General features: G+C 39.5%; 1 protein-coding gene across 4 annotated transcripts in view; it reads left to right on the top strand.

The window, feature by feature from the left end:
* Positions 1-19,209, top strand: part of RASGRF2 (Ras protein specific guanine nucleotide releasing factor 2) — a 133,662-nt gene that overhangs the window by 38,141 nt on the left and 76,312 nt on the right. For 3 of the 4 annotated variants that reach the window (XM_075740233.1, XM_075740230.1, XM_075740231.1), the window contains exons 2-8: positions 1,346-1,452; positions 12,476-12,623; positions 13,243-13,332; positions 15,093-15,346; positions 16,341-16,420; positions 16,876-17,069; positions 18,667-18,776. In XM_075740233.1, the coding sequence (XP_075596348.1) occupies positions 12,510-12,623; positions 13,243-13,332; positions 15,093-15,346; positions 16,341-16,420; positions 16,876-17,069; positions 18,667-18,776 (842 nt within the window). In that variant the 5' untranslated portion in view covers positions 1,346-1,452; positions 12,476-12,509. The remainder of the gene's footprint in view (positions 1-1,345; positions 1,453-12,475; positions 12,624-13,242; positions 13,333-15,092; positions 15,347-16,340; positions 16,421-16,875; positions 17,070-18,666; positions 18,777-19,209) is intronic. The other variant, XM_075740232.1, reaches the window with a different exon arrangement.

Below are 19,209 nucleotides of genomic sequence, written 5' to 3'. Positions count from 1 at the left end.
GGCCAACAAATGGCTTGAAATCATCTCTTTTTATATGGACAAAATTCATTATCAGTGTTGACAATATCTGCAGCCAATTCTCCATAGGTACAATTTCATCCCTTCTGTTTCTGTTTATGCTTGTGTTCCTCCTGCCTTGGAAATGGCTTTTAATTCCAAGGTGTTTTATATTTTGCTTGATCTCCAGCATGGTGTTTGGCTCAGAGGGGCTTTTTCAGCTGAGCTGTGGGTTTGACAAGGAAAGCAGAATGTTTATTGACATCACTTCAAGTTTCTTACTGCTGTAAACAATGGCTAATGGCTTGGGAGAACGCAAATTATATACCTTGCTTGCTGACTGGAGTGAGTTTGGAATTTGCTGTTAGACCCCAGAAAGTAATTGCTGCCACATGTGGTTATAATGAGTTCACTTTTAACTGGGATGAAAGTGGAAGAGGGGTTGAGAAGTTCTAGGTAATGAAGAGAACTGAGTGATCTGATGCAGAGATGTTGAGCTATAAGAGCTCCTGAATCACATCAGATCTAATAACCAGATGGTTTTGTGTATGGGCAGGTCCCTCAATTGGACCCCCTGCCAGTGAAACCACTGACTTACTAATGGGTGCATTTAAGGCTCCTGTGGAAATTACAGGTGTGCGTTTAGGTGCGTTCTCACCTATTTTCATCTAAGGTGGAAGAATTCCATTTGCTACCTGGCTGTAAGTTAGTATGCAAGCTATGCAAAATAAATGACCAACCTTGTGAAATGGGTTTTAAGGTGGATGACTGGGGGTTCTCTCCTCCCCACTAGATACTATTATTACTACATTCTGAAAGTAGTGAAAGCTTTCCTGAAATTTGCTGAAATTCTGTGATCTATGGAGCAATGTCCTTCACATAAGAAATGCCATCGAAGAATATGACACTTCCTGTGTTTCAGCATTCTTGTGAGGAAGTGGTGGCAGTTCCAGATTTGGTATCCCGTGCTGGCATCCAAGAAAAATCTTAGGTGAAAAAATGCAATGTAAAAAAACCCTACAGAAACCTCACTGCAGTCACACTATTGTATTCGACTGTAGAAGCTACTTAGGATTATATTCTGTTGTATTGTATGTGGGAGCTTAAGAACAATAATTTACGATAAGTATCATGAAAGCTATTACCTTGATACACAGGGGAATATGCTAAGGATACAGTTTCAACTTCAATCCATGTTTCATGACTAATAGCTTAAAACACATCTTCCTAGGCAGGCAATGCTTTGGCCTGTGTTTAAAAAGTCAGATTTTTTACCTAAATTTTATATTTCTATATTTTATTTAAAAGACTTTCTGAGCATTTTTTTTTTTCTCGTTTTAATTTGCAGTATTACTTTACTGTTCTTTTTGGCCACGACGGGCAGAAGCCACTGGAGCTCCGTTGCGATGATGAAGTTGATGGAGATGAATGGGTAGAAGCTATTCATCAAGCTAGGTATGAAACCTGATTCTTAATGCTCAGCCCCATTTTATTGTAAATAAATTGATAATAGTTTGTAAATCTAAATTTTCTAAACAGAAATAAATGTTACAGTGCATTAGATGTCTATTGCTTGTGATTCATGGATAAGTGATATGCAAAATGAATAAAAAGCATTTATATTGAAATAAGCGTAAGAAAGAGGAGGTCAAACCATGACCATGATAAAGTGCAAGAAATAAAATTTCGTCTTCAAAATGAAAGTCCTAAACAACAATCAGTCTTGTGAAAAGGGACATGGTAGGACTTTCAGCCATGCAGTAATCTTTCCCTGAAAAAAGGTCTGTGTGGTGAATAGGCAAGGTTTACAGAATAATCTACAGGAAAGTCATCTAACTGAAGGTTTCGGAAACCTTCAAATATCTTTGCTGAAATGCACTTTCTCTAGCCTCCTCTCATAGACACTCAGCTAATCTACAAGTGCCATGGTAACGCGTAAGAAACCAGGCAGTTTCTGAGCTGCTTAGAACATGAGCCATGTAAACAGAAGTGGTTTTGCTTTGTAACTAAAAATGAACACCACCAGCTAGTAGTTTTTAATTTAGAACTTGTGAAATGAGACCCTGAAGCTCTAGGTCTTGTGTCATCTGGGCATCCAGTCTTTGGATCTATGTCCTCTTCTTAGTGTTGGTACCTAGCTGAACGGGGTCTCCTTCTTTCTTGGAAAGCACTTGCTGGGCCACAGTATTAGGTGAGCCACATTTTGCATGGTAGCCCTCCCAGGGATCACATTATTTCATGATTTGAGAAGGTATGAGGCTTTGAACTCAGCCCATCTCAGGAGACCGTGTCCACCAGTGGGCATACAAGAATTTCCAGGGCAGAACTTAGCAGAAAATTAAGCTGAAGTTAAAAACCACACAACTGAAAATACTGACAGCTTAAACTTGCTAAGAAGAAGTTAATCTTGAGGTTCAAGGTGGGAGTGGTTGAATTTTGACTCCACTAGAAAATTATAACTTCAGAAGATGACTGGGTCTCTGTTGTTGTAAGCAAGATCACTCTTTTTATCTCCGTCCCTTTTGTTATTTAACTTTTTCCCCCTTATTTGTGCCTGTCTGAAGTGACAGTACTAATAATATCAAACTGTGGAGACCACTGTGATGGATATTCTCAGGGCCCTATGTAATTTGGGGGATTTTCTTAATCTACTTCTCTGCATAGGTCTCTAAATTTCTTGAGGAGGTTTTCCAGGGACTTGCACATGGCTTTTCTTGAACAAAGTATCAACAAGTGACAAAAAAAATTTCTGAAATTTAGTTGCTAAACATACAGGGTTGTACACTACTGTGGTTACCTAATTGTTCTGATGCTTTTCTGCTTCAGTGGAAACTGCTTTTATTTGCTTTACATTGTATCTAGCAAAAAACCTTGGAGTTGCATAATTGGGTCTTTTACCAAAGATACATAATAAAGAAGTGAAAATAATAGTTTTAGACTATTCCATAAGATTTTTCTTGCCAATTTCATTAAACAAAGTAAAACAGATTTGCTTCAGGGATTAAATTTTGCATGTGTCATGATTTATATGTTTTTCCTTGAGTTTGTCTGTATTTTTGACAAATGGGACAAGCTTTGGCAACTTCTTCAGTGTCACTGTTCATTTGAGGCTAGCCTAAGACATTTCTGACCCTTCTTGCAGATTTTTGTTTTGAATTGCTAAATGACATTTTATGTCACCCTTTGAAGATACTTTTTGTAATATCTCAGGTGTCTTAGGTAAAAATTCTGGGAGGTATTGAGAACGTTATCCCCCTACCCTTAAAGTGAAAACAGGCCTGGGAACATCCTGTTCTGTGTGAATATGTTGGCATTCGTGAAATGGAAATATTTGATTGCTTTCTGGATGGTCTCATCCTCGTGAGTAGCTATGGTAGTCCATGTTTTAGCTGAAACAAAGTAGTTGGGATTTTTTTCCCTTTTCCCTTTTTTTTCTTGTTTTTTTTCTTAGATTAACATATACAAAAATCTAATTTTGGATTCTTCTCATGACTTTTTGCCAAATACATGTTTGCAGCTGTCAAAATATCTTTCATGTTGTATTTATTTTGAAAGTTATAAACAAACTGTTGAAAAAATAGCACATACAATCTCACTGCACTCCATGTCCCACTCTGAATAAACAGGTATTTTATTTGAATGCAAATTCATAATGAAGGGATTTTCTGCTGTGGCATTGTCAATTGTTTCTTGGAAGATTTCACTGTGGGTGGGATGCCACTGCTTATCATTTCAGGGGTACAGTGCACACTCTTGGAAAGCTGACAGGCATGCTGTAGCTAGATGCTGCATTGCTTATGTTCCTGTCTGTAGTGCCCTTTCCTCATCTGTGAGAGATTGTTTGGCTTGTAAGCTTGCAATGGGAGGTGCAATTGAGTATATTTTAATGGGAGTCCATTATGAACTCCACATGCATACCATCTTTTCATCTCTTTCCATTTTATTTGAATTCTCAGTGGTTTGAGTTCTCAGTAATATCCAGGGTGACAGAGTAAGGTTTGTATCTTCTGAGTTAGATTTCTGGGCTGGAGGATTTATTTCTGGCAAACCCTATTTCCTCCATCAGTGACTGCATGTGGAAGTCCTTTTTTGGCCTTTGTTCCTCGTTCCTTGTTCCACGTACCATGGAATGTGGTATCTTATGAAATAATCTGTTTCACCCTCGATACACTGACTTTTCACACTCTCTCACAAATTCTTCTATGATTTTAAATTTTTTTTTTTTGCATTTAACTCAAAAACTTTTATGATCTTTTTTTTTTTTTTAAGGGATGCAATACTCATCCAATTTCTCAGCCTTTTCTACTTTAGCTTATTGGAAAGTCTTAGATTAAGTGCTTCAGGCTGTAGTTTCATGTATGCTTTAGTCCTGTATAAACCCACATTGCTGCTGAAGGAAGCAGCTGTAATTCCCATAACTCAGCCATTCATTCCCACACCTTTACCAACCCTTCTGTCATGCAGGCACAAGTGTGAACTTAATTGGGAAGCTGATTTACACTAAAAGGAATTATGTTTTGTTTATTTTTTGCCAGCTTCGTTTTAATCTGTCTCATTCCTCTGTGTCTGTTCACTGCACATCCACACAACACACCTGTGTTCACTGCACAAGGGAGAGGGAAGTGCACGAGTGGGATGTGGTAGAGCACGAGTGCTATTCAGGGGGGAGAGTGGGAGTGCTTCTTTCAGCTGGGTCGCTGTTTGAAGCGTATGAGGAACTACTGCCCTCCAGCCAGCAATTAAAAAAAAAAAAAGGCTTGCTCTCAGATTTGTTGGCACACTTCACTTGCTAATGCAGGGTGCATTTCACATAGTATTTTGCAGGCAGTTGTAAGCTCAGTATGGTAGCTCAGAGCTGCCTGGAAGCTTGGAGCAAATGCCTTGCTACTGATGCCTTACTGTTGGAGAAACTGTATTAACTGAAACTTGGTGCTATAATAACCACAATTTTGTAGTTTCCAGTTGGTTAAGAATGAGGCAGAGAGAATCTGAATAATGCTTAAAACATGGGCAAAGCAATCTCATATCTGCCTTCCAAATAATGTCTAGCTAGCTCCACAGAACAAAGAGGTAGGGGTTGCCAGAGCTAGTAGCTTGATAGAAGTGAGGCTGACGCTGCTCCCTGTACCCAGGTTGAACCAGAAGTGAGCCTGGGCCTGTAATCCCAATGCAAATGAACACACATATGTACATACAGACACAGCTGGCCGCACAGATTGGCACAGACAACAACATTCAGCACTCACATGGGCGCAGACAACACCAGCAGCCTCATCCTGTTCCTCTGTCTGACTGATCAGGATGAAGGCATGGTAGTGGAAAAGTACATACAATACATATATACAATATGGATCCCCCCAGTAAATAGCCTAGCAATGCAGTCTGTCCAGGAGCCGTTCCTGGATCCTCTTTCTCCTCAGTTGCTGGCACCTGGAAGTACAAGCCTCTAGTGCCCACAGACCCTCTCCAGTTGCTGGTACGCAGTCCTCATCACACAGATACGCATGCATCCCCCCGTTCCCAGCACACTGTGGATCCTCCAGTAACCGGTCTAAGACAGTCTACCAAGTAACTGGCCCTGGACCCCATGTACTTCCATTTACCTCACACACCCACACCACACACACACATATGCACTGTGGATCCCCCATTAATTGGTGCAGGGGTCCCCCTAACCCTGCATGCATGAGCACATGCAAAGACCCTAACACTGTGGGCTTAATTACTCCTGTAACTGCCTTGCTGGTAACTAGCCCTTGGATGTTCTCATCTCCAGCTGTCACAGGCACAGACAGGCGTATGCAAATGAGTTTCTCAGTCAACCACCCCATCTCACAGTCTTCCCAGTAGCTCAGTTAGATCGCTTGTGCCCTCTAGTAGCCAAATCACAGAGTCTCTGATGATCCAACCTAGACTTACTGCATCTTCAACACCTGGCTTCCCAGCAACTAATCTTACTCACCAGCTAGTCAGGCTTGACAGTGGCTGGTACTCACACACTGATATACACACCCAGACAATATGTGTACACTGCTGCCTTTCCAGTGAGTTACGGGCACTGCAGACACACAAGGGACCTATGGCGCCCTGGGTCCCAACTCCAGTAGCTGGCACTTAGAGCTCCATGGATTCATATATGAAGTCCCCTCACGCAGGAATGTAGTTAGAAACAGAGTTTGAAGAGAAGACGGGATGGACTGTGCTGATCAGGTCAGATTTTCCTGGATAAAGGAGTGCCAAGACAATTGGAACAACTGGTTTTAGTATGAGTTGTGAGTCTGATGAGCAACATTGACTAATGAGGTGTGTTTTCAGGATTGTCTCGTTCTCACCCAAGAGGGTACCCTTCCTCCTCCCTGAACCCATGCTCCTATAGTAAGCCCTTCCCCAACTGACACAGTTTGGGTGCACGAAACCTCCTGTGGTTGTTGGGGCCACCCTTCTGACAGACTCTCTATTCCAGTTTGTATTTCCCTGTATCAATTAAAAGGATTTTGTAGTAAAAATCATTTGGGGTGTAGATTTCTCATACTCCCCCATGTATCACACCGTCCTACACCCACCCACCCTCCAGTCCCAGTTGCTTTAGTTATTCACCAGTCCAAGTGCCGTTTCCCACCTGCTTGACTGGAAATCAGCAGATCCCTCATCTACAGCCTTTCTAAACAGTTGTTCATGTGGGTCTGAAAGCCCATCTTAATTTTGTCTCTTCTGATAAGCCTCAGCCCTTTAACACTCACAGCCATAGGTGTCCTTTGATATCCCATATCATACAGGATTTCATTAAAGGCTAATGATGCTTGTGTACAGGTGGTCTCTCAAGTCACCTTGGTTAGTCATACAGATGGATTGTGTAAGTTCTGTTGCGACTTTTAGTGTTTCCATCCCTAGTGTGACTGTTAATGTGCTATTAGACTTTAAAACCTGTCTAGAGGCTATTACTTCTCTGTTAAGGAGACCTGTAGCTGCTTGAAGGTGGTTAGTATGGGCAGATGCAGGCAATTTCCTTTGCCTTCTAGAGCCGTATTGCCGGGTTTTCATAAAGAGTTGATTCGGTTGTGCATTTTGCATTTCAAAAGGGTGATTTGATATGATCATAAATAGTTCTGGCCAGGTCTGATGCGTGGTTCTTTCAGCTTCCTGAGCAGCTTTAGTACAATTAGCATAGAGTGATCCAATGAACCATAACTCTGGTCTGAATTCAGTACAAAAATCAACTATATTTGCTGGTAGCACTAATGGAGCCTTTATCTTAGTCCACTGCCACAACAAGGAGACCCTAATAATGAGGCACTGGTTAAACTTTCTCCAGTTTTCCTACACTTTCTGAGCATGGCAACTGTCATGGGGGCCTAAATGATCCATCATTTTTCTCAGGACTTTGTTCATTTCTTCCTGTCCTGTAGGTAGTGGTCAATCAGAACTTAAGGTTCTTGAAATACCTGTTTTGAGTCCTGTCTCTGCAGATGATATTAGGAGATAAGTATAGCCTCAGCTTTAAGGATGCTCTGTCTTTGAGTCTTACTACCTATTATTATAAATTTATAGAATTGCTTCTCTCAATAAAATGTTAATACCAAGTCATAAAAATCTGTGGTTGGCAGCAGTTGCTTCTTTCTATTACACAATATCCAAGCCAGAGAACTGGATCTAGGCTGGCTGCGTACAAGTTGTTTTATGACTTTTTCATCTTCCTTTGACATTTGAACATTTGGTACATTTTTCTTTAACAAAGGATTTTGTACGTGCGTATAATCAAGTCGGTATTGAAACTCTGCCCTCTTGGAAGGCTTCTGACATTATGCTGGATATACAGGTTATCACTTTAGACATGATGATCTTTAACTCATACATACAGAGAGATGGATGAAAAGGGCTGTTGGAAGTATGTGAAGTTTATTTGAAAATCCTATGATTTTCCTTTCCCAGAGCAAGTAGCAGTTTTGAGAAGGAGAATGGATAGCCTATTCTAAGTTACTGGAGGTGTATATAGGCTTTTCTAATTATCTCTTCTTCATACTGCTAATTATGGGAGTGAAGGAAATGTTGTTTGGTTTCCAGGCTGAGACTGACATTTTAGACAGCCAAAGCCTCTAACTAGGCAAAATACTCTAAGTACATCTCAAAAGAACAAAAACTTGTCAATCTTCCATAGCATACTTGTTCCCTAGTAAAGCAAGTCTGTGGAAGTCTAGCTTAATGCATTTAAAGAAGCTGAAAAATTTAGATAAAGTTTCTTCCTCTAAAGGAGGAAAATAAAGATTTAAAAAAGTGGTAGAAAAACATCGTATCTAATATCTTGAGTCTTACATCAGCTCTGACTGCAGTTGCTATTCACCCTTTGTGATTCTGTGTCCTACTGTTTTCCGCAGTCTTGAATAAAAGCAAAGTCAAATCTGTCAAATTCCGTATTGGAAACATTTGGTAGCAAAAGTTTAAGAAAATTTTGAAAAGAATAAATAGAAGAAAAGGTCTTGTAACCTATCTGGATCTGGTTTTAGGTAGAAAAGACTATTCTTCATATGAAATGTAAATCAAGGTAGTGCTGCAGGCACTAAGGAATGCATTTTCTTACATATGTTACATATATTTTTATCTTCATCATATCTCTCATCATTGTAAAACAACTACTGCTAACTGTATTTCTAACTCAGACCCTTTTTATCATGTGCAAATGCCTTTTAGGGTGCAAAGAGATTAAGTACTATGGTTTCTGAAAAAGCAGGATTCTTGCAAAACAAAAAATATTATTATTGAACAATTTTAAAGAACTGAATATCATACTTCACTACCATTTATTGCACAGTGAAGATATATAGAAGCATAGAATCATTTAGGTTGGAAAAGACCTTTAAGATCATCGAGTCCAGTCGTTAACCTAGCACTGCCAAGTCCACCTCTAAACCATGTCCCTAAGCATCACATCTACATGTCTTTAAATACCTCCAGGGATGGTGATGCCACCACTTCCCTGGGCAGCCTGGTCCAGTGATTGATAACCCTTTCAGTGAAGAATTTTTGCCTAATATCCAACCTAAACCTCCCCTGGCACAACTTGAGGCCATTTCCTCTTGTTCTGTCACTTGCTACTTGGGAGAAGAGACCGACCCCCACCTGGCTACACCCTCCTTTCAGGTACTTGCAGAGAGCGAGAAGGTCTCCCCTCAGCCTCCTTTTCTCCAGGCTGAACAACCCCAGTTCCCTCAGCCGCTCCTCATCTTGTGCATCTCTAGACTTGTGCTCTAGACCCTTCACCAGCTTCGTTGCCCTTCTCTGGACGTGCTCCAGCACCTCAATGTCTTTCTTGTAGTGAGGGGCCCAAAACTGAACACAGTGCTCGAGATGCGGCCTCACCAGTGCCCCGAGTACAGGGGGATGATCACTGCCCTAGTCCTGCTGGCCACACTATTTCTGATACGAGCCAGGATGCTGTTGGCCTTCTTGGCCACCTGGGCACACTGCTGGCTCATGTTCAGCCAGCTGTCGACCAACACCCCCAGGTCCTTTTCAGCCAGGCAGCTTTCCAGCCATTCTGCCCCAAGCCTGTAGCGTTGCCTGGGGTTGTTGTGACCCAAGTGCAGGACCCGGCACTGGGCCTCGTTGAACCTCGTACAGTTGGCCTTGGCCCATGGATCCAGCCTGTCCAGACCCCTGTGTAGAGCCTTCCTGCCCTTAAGCAGATCAACACTCCTGCCCGACTTGGTGTTGTCTGCAAACTTACTGAGGGCGCACTCAATCCCCTCATCCCGATCGCTGATGAAGATACTAAAGAGAACTGGCCCCCGTACTGAGCCCTGGGGAAACATGGATGAACATGAATATAGCTTCATGACAGATTTTTTTAATATGTATGTTGTTTTACTTGTTGGAAGAGATGCCCTGATTTTTTTTTTTTTGGCCATTTATTGTTTACTGTTACAATAGTTAAAATATAACAATAACTGCAATAGAATTAAATTCACTTCTTATTCTTTTTATAATCTATTCAAGGAGGAAAAACTTTTGCTTTATGATAGGTATGGGAACTCATTCTAATTATTTTAAATCTAAGCTTGCTTTCAAGGTTAGGTGCTGAATTTAATAGCTGTACTCAATATTGGCCCCCTCAATTATATAACTGCACTAACACTGATTGAAAGGGTAGTAAATACATACAAAAAAAGATTAACTGGAGAGGATACACATTATTATGTTTTTTAAAACCTCACAGTATTTAATAGCAAATTTTCATTTTTTTTATGAGTGCTGTAACAAGTAGAAATAAATTTAAAAGGAAAAAGATATGCAATCAAAAAATTCCTTCTGTCAAATCCTGTGCTAACTTGACAGTGGAAAAAGATACGATATTCAGCATTTTCAATGATAGATCATAAAATAGCAAGACATCCCTTGTCAAAGATCTGGGGCTTTGTTCTGCCATGTTTTGTGCAGTTTGGTCTTTATCTTGTAAAATTATATAACTCTCAGAGATACAAGCTTCCTGAAATCTAGGTAAAGAGGCTGTATGTGTCTGTAGATTTTGCTGAATCAAGGCCAGCAAACAAGCGCGTCGCAGGACTGTGTGTTGTCTGCACATTTAAATTATCTATGTAGAGAGACTGAATCACATGAAAGAATAATCTGAAGAAAACATTGCGTAGGAAGAAACTGATTTCTCCTTTACCTGAACTTGGAACAGTACTTCCAGTATGATGCTCATCACTGCTCTGATGGTAACATCTTACTGCACTAGGGATACTGTAATTCTTCAGGAAAACAGAAATCAAAGGCAGTTTGTCACCAAAGAGCTAAAAGAAAGACTGATACCTTAGTTCCTCTTACTAATTAGAATAAGTACATTTATTTACTGAATAATCTCAAACTGACCTAAACAATAAAATAGATGTGTGGTGAGTTGACCCTGGCTGGGGGCTAGGTGCCCACCAGAGCCGCTCTATCACTGCCCTCATTCACTAGACAGGGGAGAAAAAGTATAACAAAAAGCTTGTGGGTCAAGATAAGGACGGGGAGAGATCACTCACTAATTATCATCATGAGCAAAACAGACCGAACTTAGAGAGGGAATTCATCTTATTTATTACTAAGGAAAACAGAGTAGAGGAATGAGAAATAAAACCAAATCTTAAAACACCTCCCCCCACCCCTCCCATCTTCCCGGGCTCAACTTCACTCCCAGCTTCAACCTCCTCCCCGCCCAGTGGCACAGGGGGACGGGGAATGGGGGTTACAGTCAGTTCACCACACGTTGTTTCTGCCGCTTCTTCATCCTCAGGGGGAGGACTCCTTTCATGGTTCCCCTGCTCCAGCGTGGGGTCCCTCTCATGGGAGACAGTCATTCACGACTTTCTCCAATGTGAGTCCTTCCCACGGGCTACGGTCCTTCACCAACTGCTCCAGAGTGGGTCCCTCCCACGGGCTGCAGTCCTTCAGGAGCAGACTGCTCCAGCATGGGTCCCCCATGGGGTCACAAGTCCTGCCAGCAAACCTGCTCCAGTGTGGGCTCCTCTCTCCACGGGGCCACAGGGCCTGCCAGGAGCCTGCTCCAGCGCGGGCTTCCCATGGGGTCACAGCCTTCTTCAGGTGCCTCCACCTGCTCCGGCGTGGGGTCCTCCACGGGCTGCAGGTGGAATCTCTACACCCCCTCATCCTTCCTCCATGGGCTGCAGGGGGACAGCCTGCCCCACCATGGTCTTCTCCATGGGCTGCAGGGGGATCTCTGCTCCGGTGCCTGGAGCACCTCTTCCCCTCCTTCTGCACTGACCTTGGTGTCTGCAGATGTTCTTACATCTTCTCACTCCTCTCTCCGGCTGCAAAAGCTCTCTCTAACTGTTTTTGTCTTTCTTAAATATGTTATCACAGAGGCGCTGATGGGCTTGGCCTTGGCCAGCAGTGGGTCCGTCTTGTAGCCGGCTGGCATTGGCTCTGTCAGACACAGGGGAAGCTTCTAGCAGCTTCTCACAGAAGCCACCCCTGTAGCCCCCCCCACTACCAAAACCTTGCCACGCAAACCCAACACAAGATGTTAGCAAACTAAAATGATGTTATGATGGAAATTCTTCAATAAAGAGATCTGACAGGTGGAGAGAATTAGAAATAGGTCTGATGAAGTGACAGATGCTCCCCCTAAGTCCTTCCAAAAGTTGGGAAAAAGCATTCCTTAAAATAAATAAAAGAAATTGAATTAATAGAAATCTTGGGTTTAGCCTGAGAATTAGAAGCTCATAAAAAGATGAATGCAATTATCTTGCTCTCGATACTGGGAAACTGAGTACTGCTAGCGCCTGTGTCTGAAAAGGATACTGAACACTATAAGTTTGGATGATTTATGATCAAGCTATTCATTATATATTAAACCAACCAAACACAGTTTTGCAGGTTTTTTGTCATTGGTGCAGTATTTATTCTGTCAGTATCTCATAAGGGGATATGGAAGACAATATTTGGCTATTTTTACTAACATTAATGTTTTCCCTTTTAGTTATTCAGATATTCTCATTGAAAGGGAGGTGTTAATGCAGAAGTACATTCATCTTGTCCAGATTGTAGAGACTGAAAAGATTGCAGCCAATCAGCTTCGACATCAGCTTGAAGATCAAGACACAGAAATTGAAAGACTTAAATCTGAGGTATGTGCCAGAGCCATCAATTATAAAATTTTACTTGTGCATTGCAATAATACTCAATATCTCTGTAATATTTGTGGAATTAACGGAACCCAGTAAGGCTAATATGTAGTAGTCCCGCAATGAATCCTTAGCTAAATATTTTTCTTAGAAATATTGGGGACTGTTAAACAGATTGGATTACTTCTTTGTCATAGACTTTAAGATGACACATTGCTTTGCAGTATGGGTGCCAATGACTGCATTATTTCCTACCTGTCTTCACACGGTAAGTTTGATCCTCAACACATTGTCTCTGGTTGTGACAGTATTCAGAACTATTTCAAACTGCTCTATTTCACTGAATATTAAAAATTTCGTTGCAGACCTGAGCTGATAAAGTCTGAAAGGCACACTAGGTTTTGAGAGGGGAACCAGCTCTCTTCTCATCCTTCCTTCATCTGGATCAAGAGCCTTGCTGGTTTTCAGAGAACTGTGTTCATGTCCCTGTGACCAAATATGTGCTTCTCATTCTGTGCAGCTTTGGCAGGCTTGAAGAAGGGGAAAATATTTATCTGTTAGTTCTGTAACTGAAAGTTTCATTAACTTGAGAAAGTATTTAATGAATGTTTCTTTTTGCCAGATTATAGCTCTCAATAAAACAAAAGAAAGAATGCGACCTTATCAAGGCAACCAGGAAGATGATGATCCTGATATTAAAAAAATTAAAAAGGTAAGCATGCAGTCCTCTGTGCTTGAGAGGAGAAACGTGGGATGGGAGGTATACTTCTGGACTTTAGTCTGTCTACTTTTGTCTTCATTTATTTTCATTAAGTATAGTCAAATCACCAGATTCCTTTTGCCCTGCCCCTACTTAAATGTCTTAAGTTACATCAGCTTCCTATGTTTCAGTGCCACATTTATCCCCTGATGTATTTGTTACTTAAGTGTTCATTTTAACTTGAGAGGTATATACTCAGTTTCTTAAAGAAGCTTGCACATTGCATTCAACTGCTTGTAAAGACTGAAATTAAGTCATGAGCTATGTCCTGTGGGAATCAAGTGTATAGTGACTTTATACTCCTTTCTTCTAGAAATGCTTATAAAGACATCAGAGAATGACTTATATTCTGTCCCTGTAGCTGGAATACAAATATGGAAAACACAGAGAGCTGTCTTGGTTTAGGGTGTCAGCAAGTTGGTTTGATGGTGATTGTTCCCAGATACTATGGCCAATGTTTTTAATAAAAGGGACAGAATTGTCCAAATCTGTACAGGATTTACACTTGCAGCTTTTGGTAATATGGTTTAAGGCTGGATATAGTCAACCTCCAGAACCGTGCCCATCGCTGACTCCCACAAATCCTAATGCAGGAGCATGAATGGAATTCATGCTTGAAGATGTGGTCCTGTATGTGTCACTGTTATTCTCACAGTGTTCAGTCTCGTAAATTACCTAATGTCTTTTATGGTATGTGGACTTAGTTTCTGACTTTTTCTGAGTCATGCAGTCTGGGTCAGGGTCAGCGCTTAGCTGGTACCCTTGTGTGAATTTTCTTTTTCACGTAGATTAAACGTTGTAACAGAAGCTGGAACAGTCTCTTTTAGTAGAAGGAGAGCTCTGATTGTGTATATAATTCACTGCATTCTACATCTTGATTGTTTTGACAATTGGACCTTTTTTTAAAAGTTATTTATTCAGAGTAAACTGCTACTAGTGAGATTTTGCATTTCTCTTTCAAGATAAATGATCTTCACATCAAGATCAGGGCAAAGACATACTGAAATTTTCTGTGACCAGACACAGACCTTTTCTGTAATCTTTAATCCCCTTGTAACTTCAATAGATATTATGCTTAAGTAGATTTTTCCATGACATAGAGATACTTCTTAAGAATGCCAAAAATCTGACTTTTCTGGATTATAGTATGGCTGGCCTTAGTGTGTAATACTAAGCGGTATATTGATATTTAGCTTTAAATACACATGCTAAGTGGTATTTCTTCAGAAGAGAAAGCAAACTAGTTTAACAGCTATTTTAGGATTATGTCAATAATGATATTGAATCTATCTTGAAATGTGCTACCTGGAAGCTTTGCACAATGTTTTTGGGAGTATAAGAGAAATGTGTAAGGGGAGGTAAAAGGAGTTAAAAACCCTGCACAGTGCGTAGCAGAGTTGTGCTGATAGGAAGAGTATATACAAAGACAACATTTGACCTTGCTGTAAAAGGTACTTTAATATGTATGTGATATCTTTTCAATCTGTTTCCTGGCAACAAGTATGACCAGGTGTTTGTGGAAATTCATTAACAAACAAAAATCTAAAAAAAGATTATTCAGGAGCAATTATAAATCAATAAGGGCAACAGACTTTTTTTTTTATTATTAAACAGAGGAATTTCATTCAGAGGGTTATTTCTACAATGAAGAGCTTATCCTAAGTCGTGTAATGTTTTTTCTTATTCTTCTTTTCTGTTTGGTCCATTTTTAGGTCCAGAGCTTTATGCGGGGCTGGCTATGTAGGAGAAAATGGAAGACTATTGTCCAAGATTATATTTGTTCTCCCCATGCAGAAAGTATGAGAAAAAGGAATCAGATAGTTTTTAACATGGTCGAGGCTGAATCTGAATATGTGCATCAGCTCTATGTTCTTGTGAATTGCTTTCTGCGGCCCTTAAGAATGGCTGCAAGTTCAAAGAAGCCACCTATCAGTCACGATGATGTTAGTAGCATTTTCCTCAACAGGTACGGTGGGTTTTGTTTGCTTTTTGGGGGGGTTCTCTGACTGCTTCTTCCCATTCTGCTTCACTGCACAGTAGTGAGGTCTGGCACTTATTTATTTGCTCTGATGTAAGTAATGTCACTGAGGTAGACTATGATTCCAGGGGTAAAAGGCAAGGTGCTGTTGGTGATGCTGTTTGAAACCAGCTAGACCTCTTTGTCTCCTTACATTCTATTTCTTTCTCTGCTAGAGGAAGAAAAGGACAAAGTGTGCCTCTTGGGGCAGTTCTCATAATTTTCTGTCACCTTTTCTGTTTCTTTTTCTCTTAAGAGAGCAAAATTGGACTTAGTAGCCTCATATGATCCAGATAAGACCCTTAGGATGAGTACATCAAATCTTCTATTTTCTGTTGTCCTGCCTAAGGAGCCTCCTTCCTTCTCACTTGTCTTTTCATATCCTACGAAAAAGAATTGTTCTTTGCATTAAGCATCCAAGTACTATTGTAATGAGTATGTACAAATAAGCCAGCAGGCATCTAACATTTGATACAGGATTGGGATTGCATCCAAGTCTACCCCAAACTTCTAAGAAATAGAGCATATTCTTCTAGTTATGAGACAGCAGCAAGCAAGAATGTAGATGACTACCACTGGCTTAAGGTTTCTGCATCTTACTCGTCCACTTAAACTGCTGAGTGCATTGTTAAGGATATTCTTGGAAAACCTATTCATTGAACTGTATAGAACATGTTATTTAAGAGATGAGTTTCTTTAAAAGAACTAAACAGTTAGAATATCCTTTCTACACCAAATACTATATATTTTTTACACGTACTACACTAAAAATTTTAAACAATGCAATAAAAGGAAGCACTTCCATAATAATAACAACTATCTTCTGGTTTTTTTCTGGCAAAGTGCAAAACATGCTACTAACCAGGAAGAGATGTTTTTCTGTGAATTATTAATCAGAAAATAAAACCTGAATTATCTGTTTGCTTAAATACTTATTTTTCAGTGAAACAATCATGTTTCTTCATGAGATATTTCACCAAGGCTTAAAAGCAAGAATAGCTAATTGGCCTACCTTAATCCTTGGTAAGTTACTATATTTTCTCTAGGGGTACAATTTTCATTTTTATTCTTGAAATTACAGTAGGTTTTTTAAATTTTTTTTTTAAGACAGGACTTGTTTAAAGTCATTTTTGAATGGAACATGTTTCCAGAACTGACACCACACGATCTGGTGTAGTGCGAGTCCCACGTGGGCAGTAATAACTGTCTTCCAGTCTGTATATGAGAATGCCTCTGCCCTAAGCATTGATTAGACATGGGCCCCTGAATTTTCAGTGATATTGTCTGATTATTATGTGATCAGAACAACCATGTTTTGGCAGATGAAAGAGCTGAGTTTAATGCTTCTAAAATCTCAGTATATTGGACACAGGACTGATTATAGTAATTCACTTCCGTAGAACATAGTAGTTTCTTTAAAAATATATTTCAAGAGATGAGTAGCTGGGGGAAAAAAAGCATTTCTTGACTTTTTCTAGCTGACTTATTTGACATTCTGCTGCCAATGCTGAACATATATCAAGAATTTGTTCGGAATCATCAATATAGTCTACAAGTACTGGCAAACTGTAAGCAAAACAGAGACTTTGACAAACTCTTGAAGCAGTATGAAGCCAACCCAGCTTGTGAGGGGCGAATGCTGGAAACTTTCCTTACTTACCCCATGTTTCAGGTAGTCTCCGTATATTTTTCGTGATTATTTGTTTTTAATGTTTGTTTGATTCATTTTGTGTTACTGACTTCACGATTGATTGAAGATTCTTCTTGCTTAACTAAAAATAGTCTCATGCAAATTAATTTAGTTTTCATTTATTTCATTACTATACTGAAACTCTGCCTATAGAGAGCTTTTCTCCAACTATACTGATTCAGAAATAATCTGATTATTGAAATTCACATACTATTCAGAATCTTATGTATGTTGAAGCATAATGTGGGATGAGGATTAGTGCCAAAAGAAAAAAAGGTGAGAAACAATTACTTGACTTCTGCCTGCTGCAGGATTATGAAGCAGTCGAGATGGGGATAATATACCTGATATAGCAAGTCAGAGCAGCCACAAGCTTTTTACTAGGAATACATTCTGAAATTTTCCTCCCACTTTGTTCTCCAGTGAGTTGGTCTTTAGAAAATGAAAAATATATTGCAAGAGTTTTGAAAGCATTATTTATCCTTGTCATATTTTGTCTTGATCTGCCTGGATTAATTATTTGTGGCTGTTTAAGAGGTGTGTGAAACACTGGTCTGATGATTTTATGTCTTTTACGTTTAACCTAACATTTTACTTATCAAGACAATAGTGAATCCCCTCAGTTTTTTGAGTTACTGACAAACTAAGTAGCGTAAAAAAGAAAAAAAAAGGGGCATCACTGGCACTTGTGTTAGTGATGTTAGTTATCATGTGATGTTGTGTTAACATGTTAGTTATTCATGTTAGTCTAAAGGGCTATTAGCACCTGTAACAATACATTTTCTTAGCTTTGAGCTTGTATATTGTAAAGTTTGGGGATTTTTTTGGTTGAGCTGAAAAAAGATCATGATATCTTAGAAGGGAGAGAGAGGGTCCTATTTGTATGTGATGGAGGATGTCATTGCTGATGACTTTTCACTTCAGCGTAATAAGAAGTCATGTCCCCTTCTGCTAAATAACTTTTATTCTATAAAGACAAGTTATACTGCAGTTTATGGCTAAAAGCCCTGAAACTGTTTTAAGTAATAAATGGATCAGGATCCTTGTGCTACTCTGTGGCCTTTAATAGTCAAATATTGTATATTCTTCAGTGTCCATTAGTGCAACGTGAACTTTCTCTAAATACAAACAGGTCAGCTGGCATTTTCGAAGTCACAAGAAATTTAGATGCACTTATCCTGTTAAAATTGAGGGAAGGTATATATTGATCTCCCAGGGAGTTTTGAAAGTTTTCTCTACTGGCACTTGGATAGCAGCATGAAACAATGAAATTTAGTTTCATATTTGTGGCTCCCTTTGATCTGATCTTTTCCTTAAAATGTAGTGCATAGATCTTGTGCTTCCTCAAACTGAAAACATACATAGGCATATGCATTCTCTATATCACCCAAAAGTTCAATATTTTTGGCAGTAGTTACATTTAGAATCTGCGTGTAATCATTAAGCTGTTGATACTCATTTAAAAAAGACTATGCTTGCAAAACTTTTCTGACCAAGATAATGGCTAATACTTAACAAAAAGCTGTACTGGAATTATTCCTTTAAGGATTTATTGATTTTATACCTAATTTGTTTTAAGATTCCGAGATACATTATAACACTTCATGAACTTCTGGCTCACACACCACATGAACATATTGAGCGAAAAAGCCTTGAATTTGCTAAATCTAAACTAGAAGAACTTTCAAGGTAAGATTTTTCTACCTTACGTTTGCTAATCTTGAATCAAAGATTTTGAAATTAAAAATCTGTTTTCTTTATTTTGGCTTGGTTTTGTTCTTTTTTTAAAAGTTATTTTAAAGAAAAGGATCAAAACCAAAACAAAACAAAGATAATAATAAAAAAAAAAACCAACCCCAACCTACTATTTTGGCTTTTTTTTTTTTTCTTTTCTTTGATAACATAAATCTACAAGTGTCTCCTTGTATTTTGGGCAGGGGAGAATAGGAGTTGTTATAGGAACCACCTGCTGCTGTATTATGAGCAAAACAATTTTATTTACATAGAGGAATATATATTTTTTTCATAGTTTAAAGAAAAAGGGTATCTCCAGTACTCTGTGACAAGGGGAATCAATCAGGGTCTTGAAAAGTACTGAGTTCTCAAGCTGTGTTATAGTTTA

This window comes from Balearica regulorum, chromosome Z (genome assembly GCF_011004875.1).
Source record: "Balearica regulorum gibbericeps isolate bBalReg1 chromosome Z, bBalReg1.pri, whole genome shotgun sequence".
Taxonomy (NCBI): Eukaryota; Metazoa; Chordata; class Aves; order Gruiformes; family Gruidae; genus Balearica; species Balearica regulorum.
The sequence above is the reverse complement of the archived record's forward strand: the minus strand, read 5'-3'. Positions and strand labels throughout refer to the sequence as shown.